The sequence below is a fragment of the Elephas maximus genome, chromosome 2, assembly GCF_024166365.1.
Source record: "Elephas maximus indicus isolate mEleMax1 chromosome 2, mEleMax1 primary haplotype, whole genome shotgun sequence".
NCBI classification, from domain to species: domain Eukaryota; kingdom Metazoa; phylum Chordata; class Mammalia; order Proboscidea; family Elephantidae; genus Elephas; species Elephas maximus.
In genome coordinates, this window is record NC_064820.1 from 126,049,279 (window position 1) to 126,072,038 (window position 22,760).

At 39.1% G+C, this 22,760-nt stretch overlaps 1 protein-coding gene across 5 annotated transcripts in view; it reads left to right on the forward strand.

Moving 5' to 3' along the window:
- Window positions 1-22,760, forward strand: part of RAPGEF6 (Rap guanine nucleotide exchange factor 6) — a 257,480-nt gene that overhangs the window by 77,017 nt on the left and 157,703 nt on the right. For 4 of the 5 annotated variants that reach the window (XM_049872961.1, XM_049872938.1, XM_049872947.1 and 1 more), the window contains exon 4: window positions 6,937-7,020. The exons of the other annotated variant lie outside the window; for it this stretch is intronic. In XM_049872961.1, the coding sequence (XP_049728918.1) occupies window positions 6,937-7,020 (84 nt within the window). The remainder of the gene's footprint in view (window positions 1-6,936; window positions 7,021-22,760) is intronic. 5 annotated transcript variants of the gene reach the window in all.

The following is a 22,760-nucleotide window of genomic DNA, read 5'->3' on the forward strand; positions in this document are numbered from 1 at the left end:
TCCATTGTTTCAAATTTGCTTATAAAACTTTCTGTTGAGAGTAGTACATTGTTCAGATTTGTTGTTTGTATTTTGGATTTCTAGTTTCTCTTTTTATGCATTTCTAATTATTTATTTTGACACTTTGTCCTTGTTTTACTTTCTTGAATTCTTCTATTGCTTTATCTGCATTTTCCTTGATTTTGGCTATGCTTTTATTGGTTTTGTCTGTGTTTTCCATGATTTTATCTGTTTTTTCCTTGGTTTCATCTGTGTTTTCCTAGATCTGTTCCTGAATCTCTTGGAGAGCCCTGGATATTAGACTTTTGAATTCCTTGTCAGGTAGTTCCACTGCCTTTTCGTCTATCAGAAGGTCATCTACATTCTGGTCATTTGCTGGACCTATGTTGTCCTGTTTTGATGTTGTCTACTGTCTCTGAGACATTAAGGTATTGTTTTCTTTATTTATTGATTGTATGTTCATTTGTTTTGTCCTGCTTCTTTGTTTTGTTTTTATACATCAGGGCTGGCACAGCAGATGTGCTTTGCTGCTTGCTTGTCTGTGGGCATGACAGCTCTCACCACCTTGTCTGAGTAGGCAGGGCAGCAGCAGGCATGGTGATCCCATTCCATTGTACACAGGTTTGATGAGGTGGCTGAGGCCAGACTGGACAGGCCCTGTCCAGTCTTATTTAGTCTAATGGCGTGGGAGCATTCACAGCCCCTTGCCAGAATGGCAAGGTGTCAGATGGGGAGTGGTACAAGGAGCTCACTTCACTCCGTTCAGCCTCTGGTTGAGTGGTGGGAGAGGAAGGGCAGAATGGGGCTGGTCCAGTGGTGAGCCTGAGCCGGGGACACTCTAGCCGTGGTGGCGTGGCGAGGGCCAGTAGGAAGGGAGTTAGGGTACAGAGCTAAGTGGGGGGAACAAAGAAAAGAAAACACAGAACAGAAAAAAATATGGTACATCGGGAACCATTTAGTGGGGGTGGGATAGACCTGGGGTGGCGGTGGGCTGGTGCCACTTTAACCAATGAGGTGTGGCATTGCCCCCCAGGAATGCATACAGGTGAGGTATGGGGCTAGGTAGGAGGGAAAAAGAAAAGAAGGAAAAGGAAAAAATAAATAAAATGGCATGGCTGGTGATGGTGGAGGGGCCGTGGCTGGTGGTGAGTTGGTAGCTGTCTTCCTACAGCAGGCCTGGTGGGAATGAGTACAGTGGTATACAAGGTTAGGAGGAATGGAAAAAGAAAAATGAAGAAAGGGGAAGAGATAATAATTAAAAAGTACATACGTGGCACGGCTGCAGCTGGCAGGTAGGCATGGGATAGACACGTTGATAGCGGACTGGTGGCTCTCTAGCCAAGGCGGCACAACATGGCCTGGCAAGAAGGGGTAGAGGTGAAGCGCAGGCCAGTAGGGAGGGAGACAGAAAAAAAGGAAAGGGAGGTTGGAGCTTCTTCATGCAGGGACCCCGGGTCTAAAGGACGTGCTCTGCTCCTCGTGCTTCTTTCTTGGTGGTATGAGATCCCCAGCTCTCTGTTTGCTTCCCTTTCCCTTTATCTCTTGAGAAGTAAAAGGTGATGCAGGCTACAGCCCAGGGAAACTCCCTTTACCTTGGATCAGGGAGGGGACCTAAGTAAGGGTGGTGTTACAATCCCACCCTAGTCCTCTCAACATAAAATTACAGTCACAACATGGAGGATAACCACACATGGCCTAACCAAGCTGATACACACATTTTTGGGGGGATATAATTCAATCCATGACATTCTACCCTTTGGCCCCAAAAATCACATTCTTGCAATATCCAACATCCCATATCATAGCAAAACTCCAAGTCCAAAATCCAAAAATTCCTCTTCATCTGTGAAACCTAGAACACAAGTTATCTGCTTCCAAAGGTACAATGAAGAACAAGCACAAGCTAGACATTTCCATTACCAACGGGAGAAACTGGAGGGAAAGAAGGGATAACAGACACCAAGCAAGTCAGCAGAGCACATTACATTAGCACTTAAAGCCTTGACGGTAACCCTCTGTTCTTTGAGACAGTTTACACAATAACCCTGCCCTCCAGCCCGTAGGTATTGGCCACACTCTGTGGATTCTGAGTGGAGGCCCCTTGGCCCTGGGCTTCAGCTCCACCTTCTAGGCCCACTGGGAGAGCAACTCTGCTCCCTCGGCTTTAGACACACCATTCTCCTAGTCCATCTGAGCGGCAGCTTCACCCTTTGAAACGCCATGGCTCCACTCTTCGAAACCCCTGAGGTCATGGCCATACGTTTTGAGACTGAGGCAGCTCAGCTTCTTGTGTTCCTTGTCTCTTCAGCTTCTGTTTCCTGGTTTCTGGACCCCTCATACCCGCATCTGCCCTGCTGAGGCAGGTGTTCCAAAGCTCTGTAGCTCCACCAGTAAGTGCCTACAGGCACCCCACTCTGCCAGGAAGCCTCTTGTGCACAGGCATTCAGCTTTCTGGCTCCATGGGTCGGCAAGCCTAGCTCCACTGATAAGTGCCCAGAGGCACCCCACTCCTCCAGGACGCCTCGTGGGCATAGGCACTCAGCTCTCTTGCTCCATGGGTTGGCTCCAGCGCCGTGTCACACTGGTCTCCTGGTTCTGCTGCTGTTGGTTCTCTGCTGCTGCCACTTCTCTGCCACTGCAGGTTTTCTGCTTCACTGGTCCTCTGCCACTGTCGCAACTCTACCCATTCAGTTTCAAAACCGATTCCACATTTTAGGTATCTGTTAGAGCAGCACCCCACCCTCTCAGTACCAAATTCTGTCTTAGTCATCTAGTGCTGCTTTAACAGAAATACCACAAGAGGATGGCTTTAACAAAGAGAAATTTATTTTCTCACAGTCTAGTAGGTTACAAGTCCAAATTCAGGGCATCGGCTCCAGAGAAAGGCTTTCTCTCTCTGTCAGCCTTCTCATCAACGTTCCCCCTGGACAAGGAGCTGCTTCTTACAGGGACCCCAGGTCTAAAGGACGCGCTCTGCTCCTTGTGCATATTTCTTGGTGGTATGAGATCCCCAACTCTCTGCTTGCTTCCCTTTCCTTTTATCTCTTGAGAGAGAAAAGGTGGTGCAGGCCACAGCCCAGGGAAACTCCCTTTACCTTGGATCGGTGGGGGGACCTAAGTAAGGATGGTGTTACAATCCCACCGTAATCCTCTCAATGTAAAATTACAATCTCAAAATGGAGGACAACCAAACATGGCCTAACCAAGTTGTTGATACACACATTTTGGGGGGAACATAATTCAAGCCATGACAGAGGGGAAAAAATGAAGTGGGAGGAGCCGTCAGGTGGGAGTAGGGTGGACCCAAGCTGGCGGTGGGCCAGTAGCTCTCTAGCCAAGGCGGCTTGGTGTGACCCGTTGGGAGTTGTGGATGAGGTGTACAGGGCAGAAGGCGAGGTGTGGGAAAGCGTATTTCTCTGGTTACTAGGCTCTGCCTCTTTTTAATTTGCATTTTCTGTTTACTAGTGGTTTAAAGATTTTTTTCCTGTGTTCTGTGTACCTGTTAAGAATTGTCTCCTTTCATTTTTTGTTCGTTGACTATTTGAGATGTCAGTGCGTTTTTCTGTATATTTGTACATATTATAGCTATTTACCATTATCATAATAAAAAAAAAAACCTGTTGGAATTGACTTGACGGCAATGAGTTTATCAAAATATGTTAGAATATTTTTCGTTCATTTCTTTAATTATTATTAATCATATTCAAGTTTTAAATTTTATGGGCTAATATGCTTCAGAATTGACTGTTTTCTGCCACATGTATGATCTATTCTTTTTTTTTTTTTTTTAGGATAAATTTTCTTAACATAATTACTTTCTTACCTAATTAGTTAAACCTTTAATTTAACTGACATTTATTTCAAAGGACATTATAAAATTTGTTCTTGTTTGTTCGCTAAAATTTATTTCACAAAAAGTGAGTTTATATGTACATATTTGAATCTACTTTTGAATTTTTTATTCTCTTCAATTAAGCTGAATGTTTTCATTTCCATCTTCTACTTTTTTTCTATTTTAAAGTACTTCACTCACTTGAGTATTGGTGCTTCATAGTAGTAAGCAGGACTCAATTTAATATATATGTTATAGATTGACTTGTGTCTCCCTAAAATGTGTGTTAACGTGGCTGGGCCATGAGTCCCAGTATTATGTGGTTGTCTTCCATTTTGTGATCTGATATAATTTTCCTATGTGTTATAAATCCTAACCTCTATGATGTTAACGGGAAACCCCAGTGGCATAGTGGTTAAGAGCTACAACTGCTAACCAAAAAAATGAAATTAATCCAATGTCTTTGAGTGCTGTGAGTGAAAAAGGGGAAACAGTAAGAGAGGTGTGGAGAGGTAGGTGGAGACCATGTTAAGAATTTTTCCTTTTTAGGAGCAGTGTGAAGGAAGCCTTTAAAGGAGTATGATCTGCTAAGTATAATACGCCTTCCTTGTCCAGGCTAGATTATTTTGGGGTTCATTTGCTTGCCGAGAAATAGAGATGTTGCTGGGTGGAAACCCAGGTTCTGCTTGGCACAACTCATCTCAACTAATAATGAGAGACCAAGGTAGGAGAGTGGAAAGATGCCTTTATTTCGTTGCGCAAGGAAAGGAAACAGTCAGGGCTGCTGCCGCCAGGAGTGCTCAGCAAGAGTAAGGGGAAAAGTTACTTTTAAGGGGTTTACAAGTAGGAAGTTCACATAAGTTACATCAGCAACATTCTTAATCATACTACGCAGGCGCGATGGGGTTTACGTATAACTTCATGAATTGTGTGTTCAGAAACGGGTGGTTAAACTTCACCCAGAGGCAGGGAAGTTACTATGTATGAGGCCTAAATGGTTATCCTGAATGTCGTCATGGCACCTAAACTGGTTTCCACCAATTTCCTCTAGTTTGGGGCAGCAGTTAAGGAGGGGGGAACCAGAATTTTAATGTAAAGCTACGGGGTGAGCTAGCAAGCTGCTTGAGGCAGTGGAATTTTCCGCAACCTGGGGACCTCTGTCTTAGAGATAGCATGACCCAGTTTTAAGGGTTTCGCTTTCCTTTTGTTTACTTACCAGATGCATTGCCAAGCAGTGCTCTGAGGGTGGAATTCTTTGCAAGGACTGAAGGGCTTCTGATTCCTAGGGTGGCATGGCCCTCTTCGTGGTGGGAATGTACTTCAGGACTTTCCTAGATTTACAGTAAAACCTAAGGACAACTTGGTGACTACTTCAGCAAAGTGAAATAAAAGTAAGCTGGTAGTGACACCCAGTCGTAACTTTCTTTAATCATATTTTCGAGCATACTTATCCTTTATTGATTTTATACTTTATTGGTTTTTTTAAAGTCATATTTCAAAAGAATAAGGAAGCAATATTTCTGCACAAAGAACTTTAACCTTTGCAGGGATTTGTATCTTCCCTCAGTGAATATGGGAAGAGGTATGAAGAACTTTAAAGTATCCACTGGAAAGTTTACTATTTTTTTCCCTTTTCATGGCAAGCAATAGGATTTACCCATAAAGCTTACTTTGGATTATAAGTCGAATGGTCTGGAGGATGGGCCTAGGTTTCTGGATAGAAGATCATACTATTCATTGAGAACAGAGAATGCTAGAAGAATTCACACTTAAAGGAAATGATAATTAGATTTCGACTGTGTTGAGTTTGAGTTGTTTTCGACTCGACATGTCAAGTAGACAGGTAGATACACAGTACTGCAGCTCAAAGGAAAGATTTGGCTTATAGATACTAGGATCTTCTACATATTGGAATTGGGAGTCCCTGGGTGGTGCAAACAGTTAATGCACTCCACTGCTAACCTTAAGGTTGACAATTTGAGTCCACCCACAGTGCCTCAGAAAAAAAGCCTGGCAATCTGCTTCCAAAAATATCAATCATTGCAAATCCTTTGGAACGCATTTCTACTCTGACACACTTGGAGTTGTCATGAATCAGAACTGACTTGACAGCAACTGGTTTTTTATATATTGGAATTAATTGAAGCCTTAGGCATGCTTGCATGGTGAATTATAAATGTGTGTGAAACAGAGAGACAAAGGAAAATAATTAGATTTGATTATAAAGTAACATTTAACAAGGTGCTGTGTTTCCATTGGAGATTTAACTGAATTAAAATAAGGTGACAGATGTATGTCATCTGATAAGCTTTTATTTTATCCCTCAAACACATAAAATGCATGATTGGGTAGACATTTATGTCTGTCAAGATAAAATTAAAGAAAAATAGATAGGTCATATCATGATCCAAGTTACAGTTGAAAATGTAGATAACAGCATTGACAAACATGAATTGTCTTTGGAATGGGTAAATATTGTCAGAAATAGAATTACCTAATATGCAGGTATAATACCATACTTAAGTGATAGATCCAGTACACAAACATGAAGTTAGCCATATCATTAATAAGACAGAGCTAATGAACATATAGAATACTCCGTAGAAGCGAGGATGATAAGACTTCGATTCACTTACTTTGGACATGTTATCAGAAGAGGCCAGTCCTTGGAGAAGCACATCATGCTTGATAAAGCCTAGGATTAGTGAAAAAGAGAAAGACCCTCAATGAGATGGGTTTAAACAGTGGTTGCAGTAATGGACTCAAACATAACTATCATTGTGAGGATGGCATAGGACTGAACAACATTTCGTTCAGCTATACCTAGGGTAGCTATGAGTTGGAACTGACTCGACGGCATCTTAGCAACAACAATGAACGTATACTTTTGAAGTTTGTATCTTAAGATAGTGGTATTTTTTCCCACGTGAACATGGTCTGTATAAAATCTAAGGCAACGTTTAAAAATTCTCAGGTGTTACTTAATTTTTAATGATTTGCAGTATTATCAGAATGTATCTCATGCTGTGTATTTCATACTAAGTTCATACACATGTAAATATGTGTATTTATTTACTCATTTATTTACTCATTTATTTAAACAGTTCAGAAACTATTGCCAGATGTTGGTATATCCTGCTTTCTGGATCAGTGCTTATGAAAGACTCCATGGTCTTGCCTCCCTGCAGGTATGTTTATATTTACTGCTTAGTTGCATATGTCAGGCAAAATTATCATTACAACTATTTGTTTTATTTCTTATGTTTTGTGCAGCATGTTTGTTTTCTACCAGTTAGTGATATAGTATATGTCTTGCTTGTTGGTACTATTGGGAATTCTTGGCAGAAATTAATATTTCATATTTCTGAGGGTGTAATTTTTAAGTGTCTCCATGACATAATACCTTACTCCTATCTGATCCTTAGTTTTCTGTGAGATTTGATCTGATGTATACGATGGTTTTTTAATTCATTTCTATTTGTCATAGAGTGGCAATAAAAACATAGTAGTTATGAAATTGGTCTTTAGAGTTAGGCAAACTAGGTTAGAATCCTTATTTCATCACTTATTAGTTATGTGACTTGGGACAAATTTTACTTTTCTCATCTATAGAATGTGAACAGTAGTACTTAAGTGTTGTCATAAGGTTTTATTAAGCTACTACTCAGAGCTCTCAACTAGAAATTTCATGAGTTTATATCTCTGCTGTATCACTTCTTGTGCAAATTGCTAAACCTTTTTGTGCCTTAGTGTCCTCATTTGTAAAAATGATAATAATGATATAATCTACCTCATAGGCTAGTTCTTAGAATTAAATGAGGTATTATATTTATATAAGCTCGTAGAACTCATTAACAACCTGCAGTATGCAGATGACGTCTTTATGTGCCTAAAACAAAGACAATGTGAGGCACTAACTACACAATGAAAAAAGAAAAGAAAAATCGATACATTTGAATTGTGGTGTTGTCAAATATTGAGTATGCCATGGACTGGCAGAAGAACAGACAAATCAGTCTTAAATAAAACCAGAATGTTCCTAAGAAGTGAGAATGACAGCACTTTTTCTTGCTTACTTTGGACACATTATCAGGAAAGACCAATTGCTAGAAAAGGACAAAGGACATCATGTTTGGTAGAGGATCAGTGAAAATGAGGAACACCCTCAATGAGATGGATTTACACAGTAGTCACCACAATGGGCTTAAACCTATTAAAGATCATGAAGATGCCACAGGACCAGGCAACAATTCGTTCTGTTATACATAAGGTCACCGTGAGTTGGAGCTGACTGATGGCAACCAACAATTTATAGAAATAGAGCCAGTTTCTCTAGATTTTAAGGTATTTGTTACTTCCTGTATCAGTTGGGTCAGTCAGGAGGCAGAAACTACACAGTAAGTTGAGCAGGGACAATTTAATTTAAAGAATTATAAACTATTTCAAGGTATTAGTTACTGTGAAGGGATAAAGGAAAACTCTAAAGAGTACCCTAGGACTGAGGATGAATATCCAAAGAAGAAACAAAATTAAAGGCGGGTCCTCCTCCCCAAGGCTGGAATTCATATCTTGTTGGAGAATATATTGCAGCCCAGGAGATAGCGGAGAAGTTCATTGGATTACCCTGGGCCAGCGCTGGTGCACAGCCGTTGGGTGCAGACTGGTAGGAAGGGAGCTGCTGGTCAGGACTGGCATGCAGGATGCAGGTGTGCTGAGGCTAGGGTACAGGGACAGGAAGTGCTCCTATTGCTGTGTCCTTTTCCACCTTCTACTGACAAAGCTGTGCTAGATGGCAAGGGAGAAGGTTTATAGAATCCAGCTCCTTTATCACAAAGTAGGGCACTGAAGGGTGAATTTGAAGCTGAGAACCATACATTTGGAGCTGAGAGGCAGAGTCCATTCTCTTGGCTACACGCTTCTAATCACTTGAATTTCCATCCAGCAGCAAAACAACTGTTCCCACCTAAGGAGATAGAATTCTCCTCCAGAGGAAGTTCTAACCCTCTCTCCAAAATAAGGCGATACATAGTCTCAACCATCATTTTATCTGCTGCTGGCTATATTAATTATTCCTGAAATTCCATCACAGTGCCTCCAATTAATCTGTTTACTAAAAATTAAAGTTCACCTCCAGCAACTTGTATATAAAATGAAGAGAGAGAAGAAGAAAGTGGTTAACATACACAAATATGCAGATATATTAAAAAATTATTATAAGAGCAAAGAGAAAAGCTACTACAGTCCTTGCTTCTGTAATTGGTCACAAGGTTGTAGCTCTGGCTTCCTTCTTTCACTACCCACTTGGTACTTCTGCTCTCAGTCAGCTTCAACTGTTGTGGGTTCTTTACCTGATGGTATAAATTCCAATACTTTCGTTTGTGAGGGATCTGAGTCCTCAGTTACCTCTTTTTGTATGTGTGGCAGCTATAGTTTCCCATTAACCTTTACTAGTAGACCTGGGAGGACTATGGGGAACCTGAGAATTCCCTGGGCTTCAGACATAGTCCTCCTGGCCCCCGTTGTGTGCAATAACTCAATTTTCCCTTGGTAATAGAGATCATTCACTCTAGCCAGTAGCGTAATTCCTTTTCTTGCCTATCAGTTCAGTGCACTGAGGAGCCCAAAATGACCAAATGACAGTTTCTAACTCAGTGTAACCATTTTGTGCCTCCTAGTAGAAGCAGGAGCACTTTTGGACACTAAGACCACTAAATTAACAGAGCTCAAAGTTGCTAGGAGGGGAAGCAAATCCTGCAAAAGGGTTTTTAGGTATAATATTTAGAAGAGCCACTCCTACTTCCAAGCCTTGAATATGAGGACCATGTAGTCTGGTATTGAGGTGTTACAGAAACTATTGCTGTACTTCTCTTGCTATGAGATGAGTTCTTTTATCAAAAACAATGCTCTGGAGTGCCAAGACAGTGGATAAGGCATTTTGTGAGCTCATGGATGCTAGTGCTGGGAGAAACATTATGGGCAGGGAAGACAAATCCATATCCAGGATATGTATTTTTTCCACGCAGGACAGTTACCTGCTTCCTCCATGGCAGGAGAGGTTCACTGGAATTAATCTGCCTCCAAGTGGCTACCTGTTTGCCCTCGGGAATGGTACCCCATCAGGGACTCAGTTGGTCTCTGCTGTTTGCAGATTAGGCACTCGGCAGTAGCGTTAGCAGTTGAGCCCCTGCATAGCCTCCATCTCTGCCACCATGGCCACTTCACTCATGGGTCCGTTGGGAAAGCACTGCGGTGACTGGAGAAAGAGGCTGACTGACATCAGTAGAGCATGCCATTTTGTCTACCTTGTATTAATGGCCTCCTTTACAGTTTTTTTTACACTGGGTGCCCTTTGGGTATTCACATGGGATTCAAATATCTTCAAAGTCTTTGCCCATTCTGAGGGAGGTCGATCTACATACCTCTTCCAGACTTCCTTCTCGCAAATCTTCCAATCTTGTTCTTTTTAGGTCCCTGACCATCCAACCAAGCCTTTAGTAACTGCCCATTTTATCCATTTAGATCAGTGATTCTGGACATTTCTCAGTCCAGACAAAATAGATAACCAACTGTACTGCTGTAAGTTCTACTCTCTAAAAGGATTTCCTTTCACTACCATCCTTCAGGGCTCTGAGTGGGGCTGTCCACTTTCGGGTGGTACCTGGATGTTGTGCAAATCCATCTGTAAACCATGATTACATTGTTTCTTCCTCAGTCAGCTGATCACAAGGAACTCCCCAGGCAGCCATAGGTACAGATTGAGGGAGGAGAGGCAATGCAGGAGTTGGTGTGGAAGGAGTTGGGGCTACCTGCTCATGCAGCTTTCTCTGGACCTGCCTAAGCTTGGTCTCTTATATACCATATTATTGTTGTTAGGTGCTGTCAAGCCAGTTCCAACTCATAGCAACCCTTATGTACAATAGAATGAAACATGGCCCAGTCCTGCACCACCCTCACAGTCATTGGCTATGCTTGAGCTTATCGTTGGAGCCACTGTGTCAGTCCTTCTCATTGAGGGTCTTGCTCTCTTTCAGTGACCCTCTACTTTGCCAAGCATGATGTCCTTATCCTGGGACTGGTCCCTCATGATAACATGTCCAAAGTACCTGAGACGAAGTCTCATCATCCTCACTCTAAGGAACGTTCTGGCTGTATTTCTTCCAAGACAGATTTGTTCGTTCTTCTGGCAGTCCATGGTATATTCAGTATTCTTTGCCCGTGCCATAATTCAAAGGCATCAATTCTTCTTTGGTCTTCCTTATTCATTGTCCAGCTTTCACATGCATATGAGGTGATTGAAAACACCATGGCTTGGGTCAGGCGCACCTTATTTCTCAAAGTGACATCTTTGCTTTTAACACTTCAAAGAGGTTGTCTTAGTCCCTCTTAGTCAATTCCAACTCACAGTGACCCTATAGGACAGAGTAGTCATCTAGCGCTCCTATATCTGAAATACCAGAAGTGGTTGGCTTCAACAAAGAGAAATTTATTTCTTCACATTAAAGTAGGCCAAAAGTCGAAATTCATGGCATCAGCTCGAGGGAATGGCTTTCTTTCTCTCTTGGCTTTCTCATCAATCTTAGCTCGGACTAGGAGCTTCTCCACACGGGGACCCTGGCTCCAAAGGACGCGCTCTGCTCCTGTCACTGCTTTTTTGGTGGTATGAGGTCCCCCTCTCTGCTCAATTCCCTTTCCTTTTTATCCCTTGAGGGTTAAAAGGCGGTGCAGGCCATATCCCAGGGAAACTGCCTTTACATTGGATCCGGGATGTAACCTGGGTAAGGGTGTTAAAATTCCACCCTAATCCACTTTAACATAAAATTACAATCACAGAATGGAGGACAACCACACAGTACTCAGAATCATAGCCTAAGGAAGTTGACACATATTTTGGGGGGACACAATTCAATCCATAACAGAGGTCTTTTGCAGCAGATTTGCCCGATGCAATACATCATTTGATTTCTTGACTGCTATTTCCATGGACGTTGATTATGTCGTACATTCTTATATACCATATTCACTTGATAATTGCTATTGTGTATGTCCAACCTTATGACAGGTACCCAGTTCATGTTGGAAAGTTCATGTTGCGTAGTCTCCTATGCATATCCCATGGTTATACATTCAGCCTCTACTGAGGCCCAGTAGCAAGCCATAGGTTGTTTGCAGAAGAGGTCGTAGATGTTCTCAGACATCCTAGAGGACTGCATTGTGATTCTCATCTTGTTGTTTACAAGACGTTCCCTAGAGCATGCCTATTTGCCATGGACATAGATATGCTAGATCATAAGGCCCAGGTGGTACAGTGGTTTGTACTGTTTCCTGAACTTGCTGGTAGCCTTGTGTTGACTTATGGGTGATGGTAGATGAGTTGAAGTAGCACACTCAGATGTAATATATGTTACCTGCAAAACCCAAAAAGGCCAACCAAACAATTGTACCTCTTTATTTTTGTGGCAAGTAGTATGAGGTGCATGCAGCATCTTGCCTTTCATCTTGGAGGGCATCTCTTGTAATTTCTCAAATCACTGAACCCCCAGAAACTTTACTGAAGTGGCAGGCCCTTGAATTTTGTGGGGTTTATCTCCTCTACTCTAGTTTGCATATTTTAATAAGGCATCTGAAGTATCCCCGTTTTATAATGAAATTTTATAGTGTAATTTAAAGTAGTAAAACATATTTTACAATTTGCTGTAAACAAAAACTATAAGGAATAAATCAAGAAATTTAAATGTCTTGTTTTAAAATGAATTTATTAGTTCACTTTTTTGTTGTAACAGTGTAACCTGACTTTAGCTCAAGAGAACAAGGAGTTTGTTACATTTGATTTTTAAATAAAATTTAACTCGTGTATTTATTTATTCACACATTGATTTGTACAGTAAATAAGCATTGAATGCTTGCCATACCTATAAAAGACACTGACGTTTAGACTAAAAAGACTGGCTTAGGTTGGATTGGAATGACTGCTTTGTTTAAAACGGTCCCCTGGGTTGTGTGGCATGGAAAGGGAACTTTCTTAGGGAGGCAGTTCTGGAAATGGTCTCCACAGATAAGCAGGATTAGCTAAGCAAAGAAGGGTGGACCCGCCATTTCGAAGAGAACATCTTAATCACTGAGACATTTGATTGATTCATTTACAAAACACTGAGTACCTGGCATGCCAGGTACTCTGCTAGTCACTGGGGTTGGGAAGGTGATAGGTAAATAGCATTGTCCAGTTTATCAAGTTTTTAAAGTTAATTTTTACCTTTTGACAAAGGAATAAATTCATACCATTAAAAAAAACCTAAACAGTGTATAACAAGTGTACTTTAAGATGTATTATCACTTTTATTCTTATCCACATCGTTCATCCCATTGGCATAGATAACCAGCCACTCTTATTAAGATCTTGTATATCTTTCCAGTGTTTTTTGTATACATATGTGAAGAAAGGCAAATACATATTCTTATTTTTCTCATTTCTGACCCAAATAGGAACATGGTATATAATATTCTATATATCTTGGTTTTAACTTTATTTTATTGTGAAATATGGGAAAAGGTGCAGATGACATAAATGTACCTGTTAATGAGTTACTATACATTGAACATTTTGTAATCACTACCAGATCAAGAAATTGAACATGATCAGCACCCTAGAAGCAGCCTGCATGCCTTTTCTCGAATCAACTCTCTTACTTACCCCCAAATATTACCATTTTCTTAGAATTTAATCACTCTTGCATGTCTATAGAATTTTAGCCCCTGGATATGCACAGGAAGCCCTGGTGGTATAGTAGTTAAGAGCTACGGCTATTAACCAAAAGGTCGGCAGTTCAGATCCACCAGATCCTCCTTAGAAACTCTATGGGGCAGTTCTACTCTATAAAAAAAAATCCTATAGAGGGTCACTATAAGTCAGAATTGACTTAATGGCAATGTGTTTTGGTTTTTTTTTTTTGGATACACACACACATACTATGTAGTTTGGTTTTGCCTACTTTTGAACTTATTATGAATGTGATTATACAATATTGTATTCTTTTGTATATTGTTGCATGAAGTTATAGTTAATTCTCATCGCTGTAGTAGTTTCATTGTATGTTGTTGTTAGGTGCCATCGAGCCGGTTCCGACTCATCAGGACCCATTGTACAACAGAACAAAACACTGCCCAATCCTGCCCTATCCTCGCAATCGTTATGCTTGAGCCCTTTGTCACACCACTGTATCAGTCCATCTTGTTGAGGGTCTTCCTCTTTTTCACTGGCCCTCTACCAAGCATGATGTCCTTCTGCAGGGACTGGTCCCTCCTGATAACATGTCTGAAGCATGTGAGACGGGGTCTCACCATCCTTGCTTCTAAGGAGCATTCTGGCTGTGTTTGTTATCAGACAAATTTACTAGTTCTTCAGGTAGTCCGTGGTATATTCAATATTCTTTGCCAATACTGTAATTTAAAGACATCAATTCGTCTTCAGTCTTCCTTACTCATTGTCCAGCTTTCACATGCATATGAGGCAATTGAAAACACCATGGTTTGGGTCAGGTGTACCTTACTCCTTAAAGTGATTATCTTTGCTTTTTAACACTCCAAAGAGGTCTTTTGCAGCAGATTTGACCAATACAATGTGTCTTTTCATTTCTTGGCTATTGCTTCCATGGGTGTTGGTTGTGGATCCAAGTAAAATGAAATCCTTGATGACTTCAATATTTTCTCCATTTATCATGATACTGCTTGTTGGTCTAGTTTTGAGGATTTTTGTGTTCTTTATGTTGAGATGTAGTCCATACTGAAGGCTATTGTCTTTGATCTTCACCAGTAAGTGCTTCAAGTCCTCTTCACTTACAGCAAACAAGGTTGTGTCATTTGCATGTCGCAGGTCTTCCTCCAATTCTGGTACCCATTCTTCTTCATATAGTCCAGCCTCTGGGATTATTTGCTCAGCATACAGATCGAATAAGTATGGTGAAAGGATACAGCCTTGACACACACCTTTCCTGACTTTAAACCATGCAGTATCCCCTTGTTCTGCTCAAACAACTGCCTCTTGGTTTGTGTACAGATTCCTCATGAGCACAGTTAAGTGTTCGGGAATTCCCATTCCTCACGATATTATCCATAATTTGTTATGATTCACACAGTCCAATGCCTTTGCGAAGTCAACAAAACACAGGTAAACATCTTTCTAGTATTCTCTGCTTTCAGCCAAGATCCATCTGACATCAGCAGTTATATCCCTTGTTCCACTTCCTCTTCTGAATCCGGCTTGAATTTCTGACAGTTCCCTGTCAATGTACTACTGTTGGAACTGCTTTTGAATGATCTTCACCAAATATTCATTGTATAGTTCAGGGCTTTTATAAGTAAAGCAACATTTTTGTATGTTAGATGTATATGTGCATGCATATCTGTTGATTATACGTAAGAGGCAACTGTTGACTTACGGAGTGTGTATATACTTAGTTTTAATTGCTAATTACAGGTTGTATTCCAGAGTGGATGTACCACTCTGTGGTATGAGAGTTCCCATTGTTCCATATCCTCACCAACACTTACTGTTGTCAGTCTTTATATTTTTGTTTTTTGGTCTGTTTAATTTCAGTCATTCTGTTTACTATATAGTAGTATCTCATTATAGTTTGTATTTTTGTTATTGAGATGTTGAATTCTTTGCATATTCTGAATATGAATCCTTGTTGCTTATTTTGTTGCAAATAACGTTTTTCCCACTCTGTCATTCTTTTAGTACTGTCTTTGGAAGAACCCTTAAGTTCTTAATTGTGATGTAGATCAGTTCAACAGCCTTTTCCTTTATGTCTTCTTTTATTGTAGCAAAAAATATGTATAACAAAACATTTGCCAAATCAACATTTTTTACATGTACAATCCTTTATGTAAGAAATATTTCCATACCCTGAGGTCATAAAGATATTTTCCTTTATTACACACTGGAACATTTGTTTTCCTTTTATCTTTAGATGTACAGTCTACCCGCAGTGATTTTGGGGTATAGTTTAACTTTCCACATGGCTACCTGTGTGAATGGAGCCCTGGTGGCACAGTGGTATTGACCTTTACCCACTTTCAGGTTATCTAGTGCTGCCACAACAGAAATACCACAAGTGGATGGCCTCAACAAAGGGAAGTCCATTCTCTCACAGTCCAGTAGGCCAGAAGTCTGAACTCAGGGCGCTGGCTCCAGGGGAAGGCCCTCTCTCTCCGTTGGCTCTGGAGGAAGGTCCCTATCACCAGTCTTCCCCTGGTCCGGAAGCATCTCAGCACAGGAACCTCAGGTCCAAAGGATGCACTCCCCTCCTGGCACTGCCCCCTTGGTGGTATGAGGTTACCCTGTCTCTCTGCTCACTTTTCTCATTTATCTCAAAAGAGACCTGCCCAAGACACTATCCAATCTTGTAGATCTCATCAGTATAACTGCCGCTAATCCATCCCACCAATATCACAGTGATAGGCTTCACAACACGTAGGGAAATCACATCAGATGACAGAACAGTAGACGATCATACAATGCTGGGAATCATGACCTAACCAAGTTGACATATTTTTGGGGAACACAGTTCAATCCATGACACCTATTTTCATGCAGTACTACATTTTCCATAAATCAAATATCCATATAAGTTTGTCCCTATCCCCCGATTCCAAGTCTGTTCCATATGATTTTCTGTCAACCCCTGCTTGAATACCACACTGTCTTAATTACTGTAACTTTATAATGAGCCTAGATGTTCAATAGGACAAATCCTGTCACCTTATTGTTCATGAAGGTCTTGGCTATTCTTGGTTTTATTTATCTCTATGTAAATTTTAGAATCACTTCATAAAGTTCAGCTTATAAAACAGAAACCTCTTTAGGTTTTAATTGGGATTTTTTTCAATACTTTTTTTTAAATTAAGGTATAATTTACATGCCATAGAAGTCATATGTTTTGAGTGTATAATAGTCTTGACAAGTACCTATATTGTGTAACTAATATCTCAATCAAGATGTGGAAAATTTTCATGAAAATTCTCTTTTGAGAACTTATGAAAGTTCTCTTTTGTCCCAATTTTTCACCCCTTGGCTAACTTCTTTTGCTTTCTAATCGCATAGGTTGGTATTGTCTGTTCATGACTTTAATGTAAATGAAATCACACAGTAAGTACTCTTTTGTGTCTGGCTTGCCTCATTTGGCATGGTGTTTTTGAGGTTCATCCATGTTGTTATTAGTAATTTGTTTCTTTTTATTACTGAGTATTATTCCTTTGTATGGATATACCACAGTTTGTTAATCTGTTCACCAGTTGATGGATATTTTTTTCTTCTTCTTGGTTCTTAGCTATTATAAGTACACATGCTATGAACAAATCTTTTATAGATATGTTTTTGTTTCTACTGGGTGAATACCTAGGAGTGAGTGGACTTACTGAGTCATAGAAGAGGTAATTATTTGCTTTATGAGAAACTACCAAATTGTGTTCCACAGTGGTTGTACCATTTCAGATTTCCACCAGCAATGTTCTAGTTTCCAGTTGTTCTATATACTCACCAACATATGATATTGTCAGTCTTTTTGATTTAGCTAGTCTAGTCAATGTGAAGTGGTTTTGAATTTTCATTTTCCTGGTAAATAATAACTTTGAGCACTTTTCCTTCTTGGCCTTTTCTTTTGTGAAATGTCTAAGTCTTTTGCCTTATATTAAGTTGGACTGTATGTCTTATGATTGGTTTTTGGGAATCTTTAATATATTTAGGATCCAAGCCATTTCTAAGGCATATGGCTTACAAACATTTTATCCCATTATTTGGCTTGCTATTTTATTTACTTCTCTCTCTTTCTCTCATTCCCGCCCCCACCAACCTTTTTATTAAGGTATAATTGACACTAAACTGTACATATTTAAAGTGTGCAATTTAATAAGTTCCGTTATATGTCTACGCTGATAAAACCATCACTACAATAAAAATAATGAACACATCCGTCACCCCAAAAACTTTCCTCATGTCCCTTTGTAAACCTGCTTTCTTGTTCTTCCCCATTCCTTTTTGGTCCCTAGGCCACCGCTGACTTTTTTTTGTCACTGTAGATTAGTTTACATTTCCTGGAATTTTATATAAATGGGAAAATTTTTATTGTAAAATATATATAACAAAACATATGCCATTTCAGCCATTTTTAAGTGTATAATTCAGTGACATTAATTACATTCTCCATGTTGTATGACCATCACTACTATCTATTTCCAAATGATTTTCATCACCATAAACAGAAACTCAGTAACCATTAAGCAATAACTTTCTCTGTTTCTCCCCTTACTCCATAGCCCTTGGTAACCACTAATATTGTCTCTATGCATATGCCTATTCTAGATACTTCACATGAGATCATATAATAATTGTTCTTTTGTGTCTCACTTAATTTACTCAGCACAATGTTTTCAAGATTCATCCATGTGATGATAGTATTTATCAGATCTTCGTTTCTCTTTATGCCTGAATAAGATTCCATTGTATGACACTACCACATTTTGTTTATCCATTCATCTTTTGATGGACAGTTGGGTTGTTCGGTAAGGTCAGTCTTTTTTAAATAACATTCTAATAAGTTTGTGGTGGTATCAGATTGTGCTTTAAATTTACATTTTCTTAAAGGAGTGGTGGTGAGCATCTTTTCATGTACTTGTCATTTGCATACCTTTTGTGAAGTGTCTCTTTGAATCTTTTTTGGTAAGGTTGTTTAATTTTTTATTTTTGAGTTTCTTTATATATATGGTCTATACAAATCCTTTAGCAGATATGTGATTTGCAAATATATTTTCTTCCAGTCTGTGATTTGTGTTTTCATTGTGTTAACAGTGTCTTTTACAGATCAAAAGTATTTAATTTTTGTGAAGTACAGTTTATCACTTTTTTTTCTTTAATGGATTGTGCTTTTGGTGTCATACGTGAGAAATCTTTAACTAATCCAAGGTCACAAAGAATTTCTAATCGTGAAGTCATGTAGTGAGAGTTTTCCAACTTTGTCAAAATTGTTCTGGTTCTTTATAGCTCCATATGCATTTTGGAATCAGTTTGTTAGTCCAAAAAAAAAACGCCTGCTGGGATTTGATTGGGATTGTGTTGAATCTATAGACCACTCTAGGGAGAACTGACATCTAAACAATTGACACCTTTTACCAATAAACAAGGTACATCTCTCCATTTATTTAGATCTTCTATAATTTGTCAGCAGTGTTTTATAGTCTTCACTATAAAGGTGTTGCATATATTGATCTTTTATCCCACAACCTTACTAAGTTCACTTGCTATTCTAATAGCTTTTTATAATTTTTTAGGATTTTCTACATAAGTGGTTTTGCCATCCGTGAATAAAGACAGTTTTGCTTCTTTCTTTCTGATTTAAATACCTTTCATTTCTTTCTCTCTTTTTTTTTTTTGCCGATTGCACTGGCTAGAAACTCCAATACATTGTTGAAGCAGCATAGTAAGAGCAGGCATCCTTTACTTGTTCCCAGTCTCAGAGGGGATAAGGAAGTTGGAAGCATTCTGTTTTTCACCATTAAGTATGATCTTAGCACTAAATTTTTCATAGATGTCCATTATCTATTTGCCCCTTTGTAATCCGTATTTTCCTACACCCTCATCCTAAGGCAAACACTGTTATACTTTCTGTCATATAGGTTAGTTTACATTTTCTACTATTTTATATAAATGAAATAACACATTACATAATTTTTTGTATCTAGGTTTTTTCACTTAGCATAATGTTTCTGACATTCATTCATGTGACTGTTTATATCAGTACATTTTTAAAAATTGTTCAGTGAATGAATATAGCACAGTATACTGAGATTGTTTCCAAGTTTTGAGTATTACAGGTAAAGCAGCTATGAATATTCATGTACAAGTCTTTGTGTAGCCACTCCCCCCCTCCTTGGGAATATACCTAGGTCGTATGGTAAGTATATGTTTAACTTTTTTAAAAAACTGCAAACATGTTTTGCCGAGCAGTTGTGTCATTCTACATTCCCACCAACAGTGTATGAGAGTTCCAGTTGCTCAACATTCTCTTCAACACTTGATATGGTTAGTTTTGTTTGTTTGTTTTGTTTTTTAATTTTAGCTATTCTGGTACCTATGTAATGGCATATCCTTGGGGCCTTAATTTGCATTTCTGTGATGACTGATGATAGTTAGCTATTTCTGCCAAAAATCAGTTGAACACAGGTGTCCTTTTATCATCTCTGTCCTGTTGCATTGGCCTATAAGTTGATCCTTTTCCTATTGCCACATCATCTTGAGTACTGTATGTAGCTTTACAATACATCTTGAAACCTGATAGTATAAGTACTCCAAATTTGTTCTTGTTTTTCAAAATTGTTTTAGCTAATTTAGGTTCTTTACATTTTTGGGTAAATTTTAGAATTTGTCAGGTTCTGCAAGGTGCCTTTGTAGGATTTTTATTGTCATTGCATTGAATCTATAGAAAAATTTAGAGAAAATTGTCATCTGTCTTAGTTACCTAGTACTGCTATCACAGAAATACGACAAGTGAGATGGCTTTAACAAACAGCAGTTTATTCTCTCACAGTTTAGGAGGCTAAAAATCTGAATTCAGAATGTCAGCTCTAGGGGAAGTCTTTCTCTCTGTCCACTCTGGGGGAAGGTCCTTGTCCTCATTCTTCCCCTGGGTTTAGGGGCTTCTCAGCACAGGAACCCCAGGTCCGAAGGACGCACTCCCATCTTGGCTTTTCGCTATTGGCGGCACAAGGCACCTCTCTTCTCTGCTCACTTGTCTCTCTCATATCTCAAAAGAGATTGACTCAAGATACAGCCTAATCCTGTAGATTAGAGTCCTGCCTGATTAACGTAACTGCCTCTAATCCTACCTCTTTAACACCATAGAGGTAAGAATTTACAACACATAGAATAATCACATCAGATAACAGAAACTGTGAACAGCCACACAATACTAGAAATTAGGGCCTAGCCAAGTTGACACACATTTTTTGGGGACACACTTCAATCCATAACACCGTTTTAACAATATTGAGTCTTCAGTTCATGAACAGAATATATTTCGTTTTTATTTAGATCTTTTAAGATTTCTCGAAGCAGTGTTCTGTAGTTTTCAGTGTAGCAGTCTTATATATACTTTTGATAGATTTGTCGCTTAGATATTTTATATCTTTATCTTATTTTAAATGGGATTTAATTTTTTTATGAATCTTACTAGTATACAATAAAATAATTTATTATGGATCTCGAGCTTGTATCCTGTAATCTCACTAAATTCACCTATTTCTGGTAGTTTTTTTGTAGAACTAATAGGATTTACTTTATAAGCAATCATGCTACCTGCGATTGAAGCATTTATCCTGCCTTTCTTGTGTAAACTGTAGTTCCAGGACTCAAATAGTTGGTATGGGAAATTTTTTCATTATATTAGTACTCCAGTTAATAAATTCAGTAGAATGATAGAGTTGTTAAATGGTATTGTCAGTAGCCCTAATGGCACATTGAATCTATGCACTGACCAAAAATGGATGCTAAAACTAGTAGATGTAAGATTGAAAGGAAACATAATACAAACCAAACCCAGTGCCGTCGAGTCGATTCCAACTCATAGCGACCCTACAGGACAGAGTAGAACTGCCCCATAGAGATGAAACATAATAGGTAGATCAAGTTGACACTGTCTGAAGTCACTCATCAGCTTTAATGCTACTAAAAAATGAGACAACCGGACATTATGTGTCTTGATATGTAATGTTATAGAACATTCTGTCAGCCTCTTATATCATCTGTCCTTCTCTTCATCGTGTTCATATTTATCTGTGTGTTCTTCAACATATGGAACATATTTTTAAAATTAGCTGCTTTAATGTCCTTGTCTGTTGATTCTCTCCCTTGTGACAGTTTGGGGTCTGTTTCTATTTATTGACTTTTCTCTTGGTTATGGATTATATTTTCCTGTTTGTATGTGTGTATTTTGTATTGTTTTGTTATTGAATGTTATGCATTGTGAATTTTGTGTTGTTGGGTTCCAGCTTTTGTTGCATTTGTATTGGCCTTTGTTCTGACGTGCAGTTTAGCAAACTGTAATCCATTTGGTCATTTTGAGCCTTACCTTTTATATTTGACCTGGTCCAGTGCTTTCTTTAGTATTGGATTAATTTATCACATTACTAAGGAAATTCATTTCTGAGAACTCTACCCAATACTTCATGTGTCATGTGATCTTTCCACTTTGGCTCTTAAAATCAGGATTTAATTCCATCCCTGTGTGAGGTCATAGAAATGCTTTCTAGTGGTCCTTCCCCAGCTTCGGGTTGGTTTGCTCTCACGTATTCACATATCAGTACTCATCTAAGGACTCAAGAGGAACTTTCTGGAGACCTCCAGAGCATGTATGCACAGTCTGTGTGTATCTGTGTGCCTGTCTCTCTTTCTCTATAGCTCCTTCCTTCTTCCCGGTACCCTGTGCTGCAAATTCTAATCATCTTCTCCTCCCTCACACTGTCTCTTTCTCTTCAATTCAGTGAGATTACCAGGCTTTGTTAGGTTTTTCTCTTCCTGTACTGTTACGCAGAAATTGCCTATATCTAATAAAATGAAGTGTTGTAGGAGTCATCTTGGTCTTTTCATTTCCTCTCGCAGGGACTAAAGTCCTGTTCTGCCCGTTTTTCAGTGTCTTGAAACTGTTTTACGTATATTTTGTCTAGTTTTGTAATTTTTTTCAGGCGGGAGAATAAGCCCAGTCCCTGTTATTCCCTTTTGAATGGAAGCCAAATTTTCCAAATTGGTTCTTAATTGTTTTATGTATTAAGTAATGTAAGCATTTGTTTGGGAAACACAAACCAAAAATTGAATTTTACAGAACACTTTTTGAAAAAATACAAAAATGCTATTTTTTTATTTGTTCAAAAGTAATTTTACGTG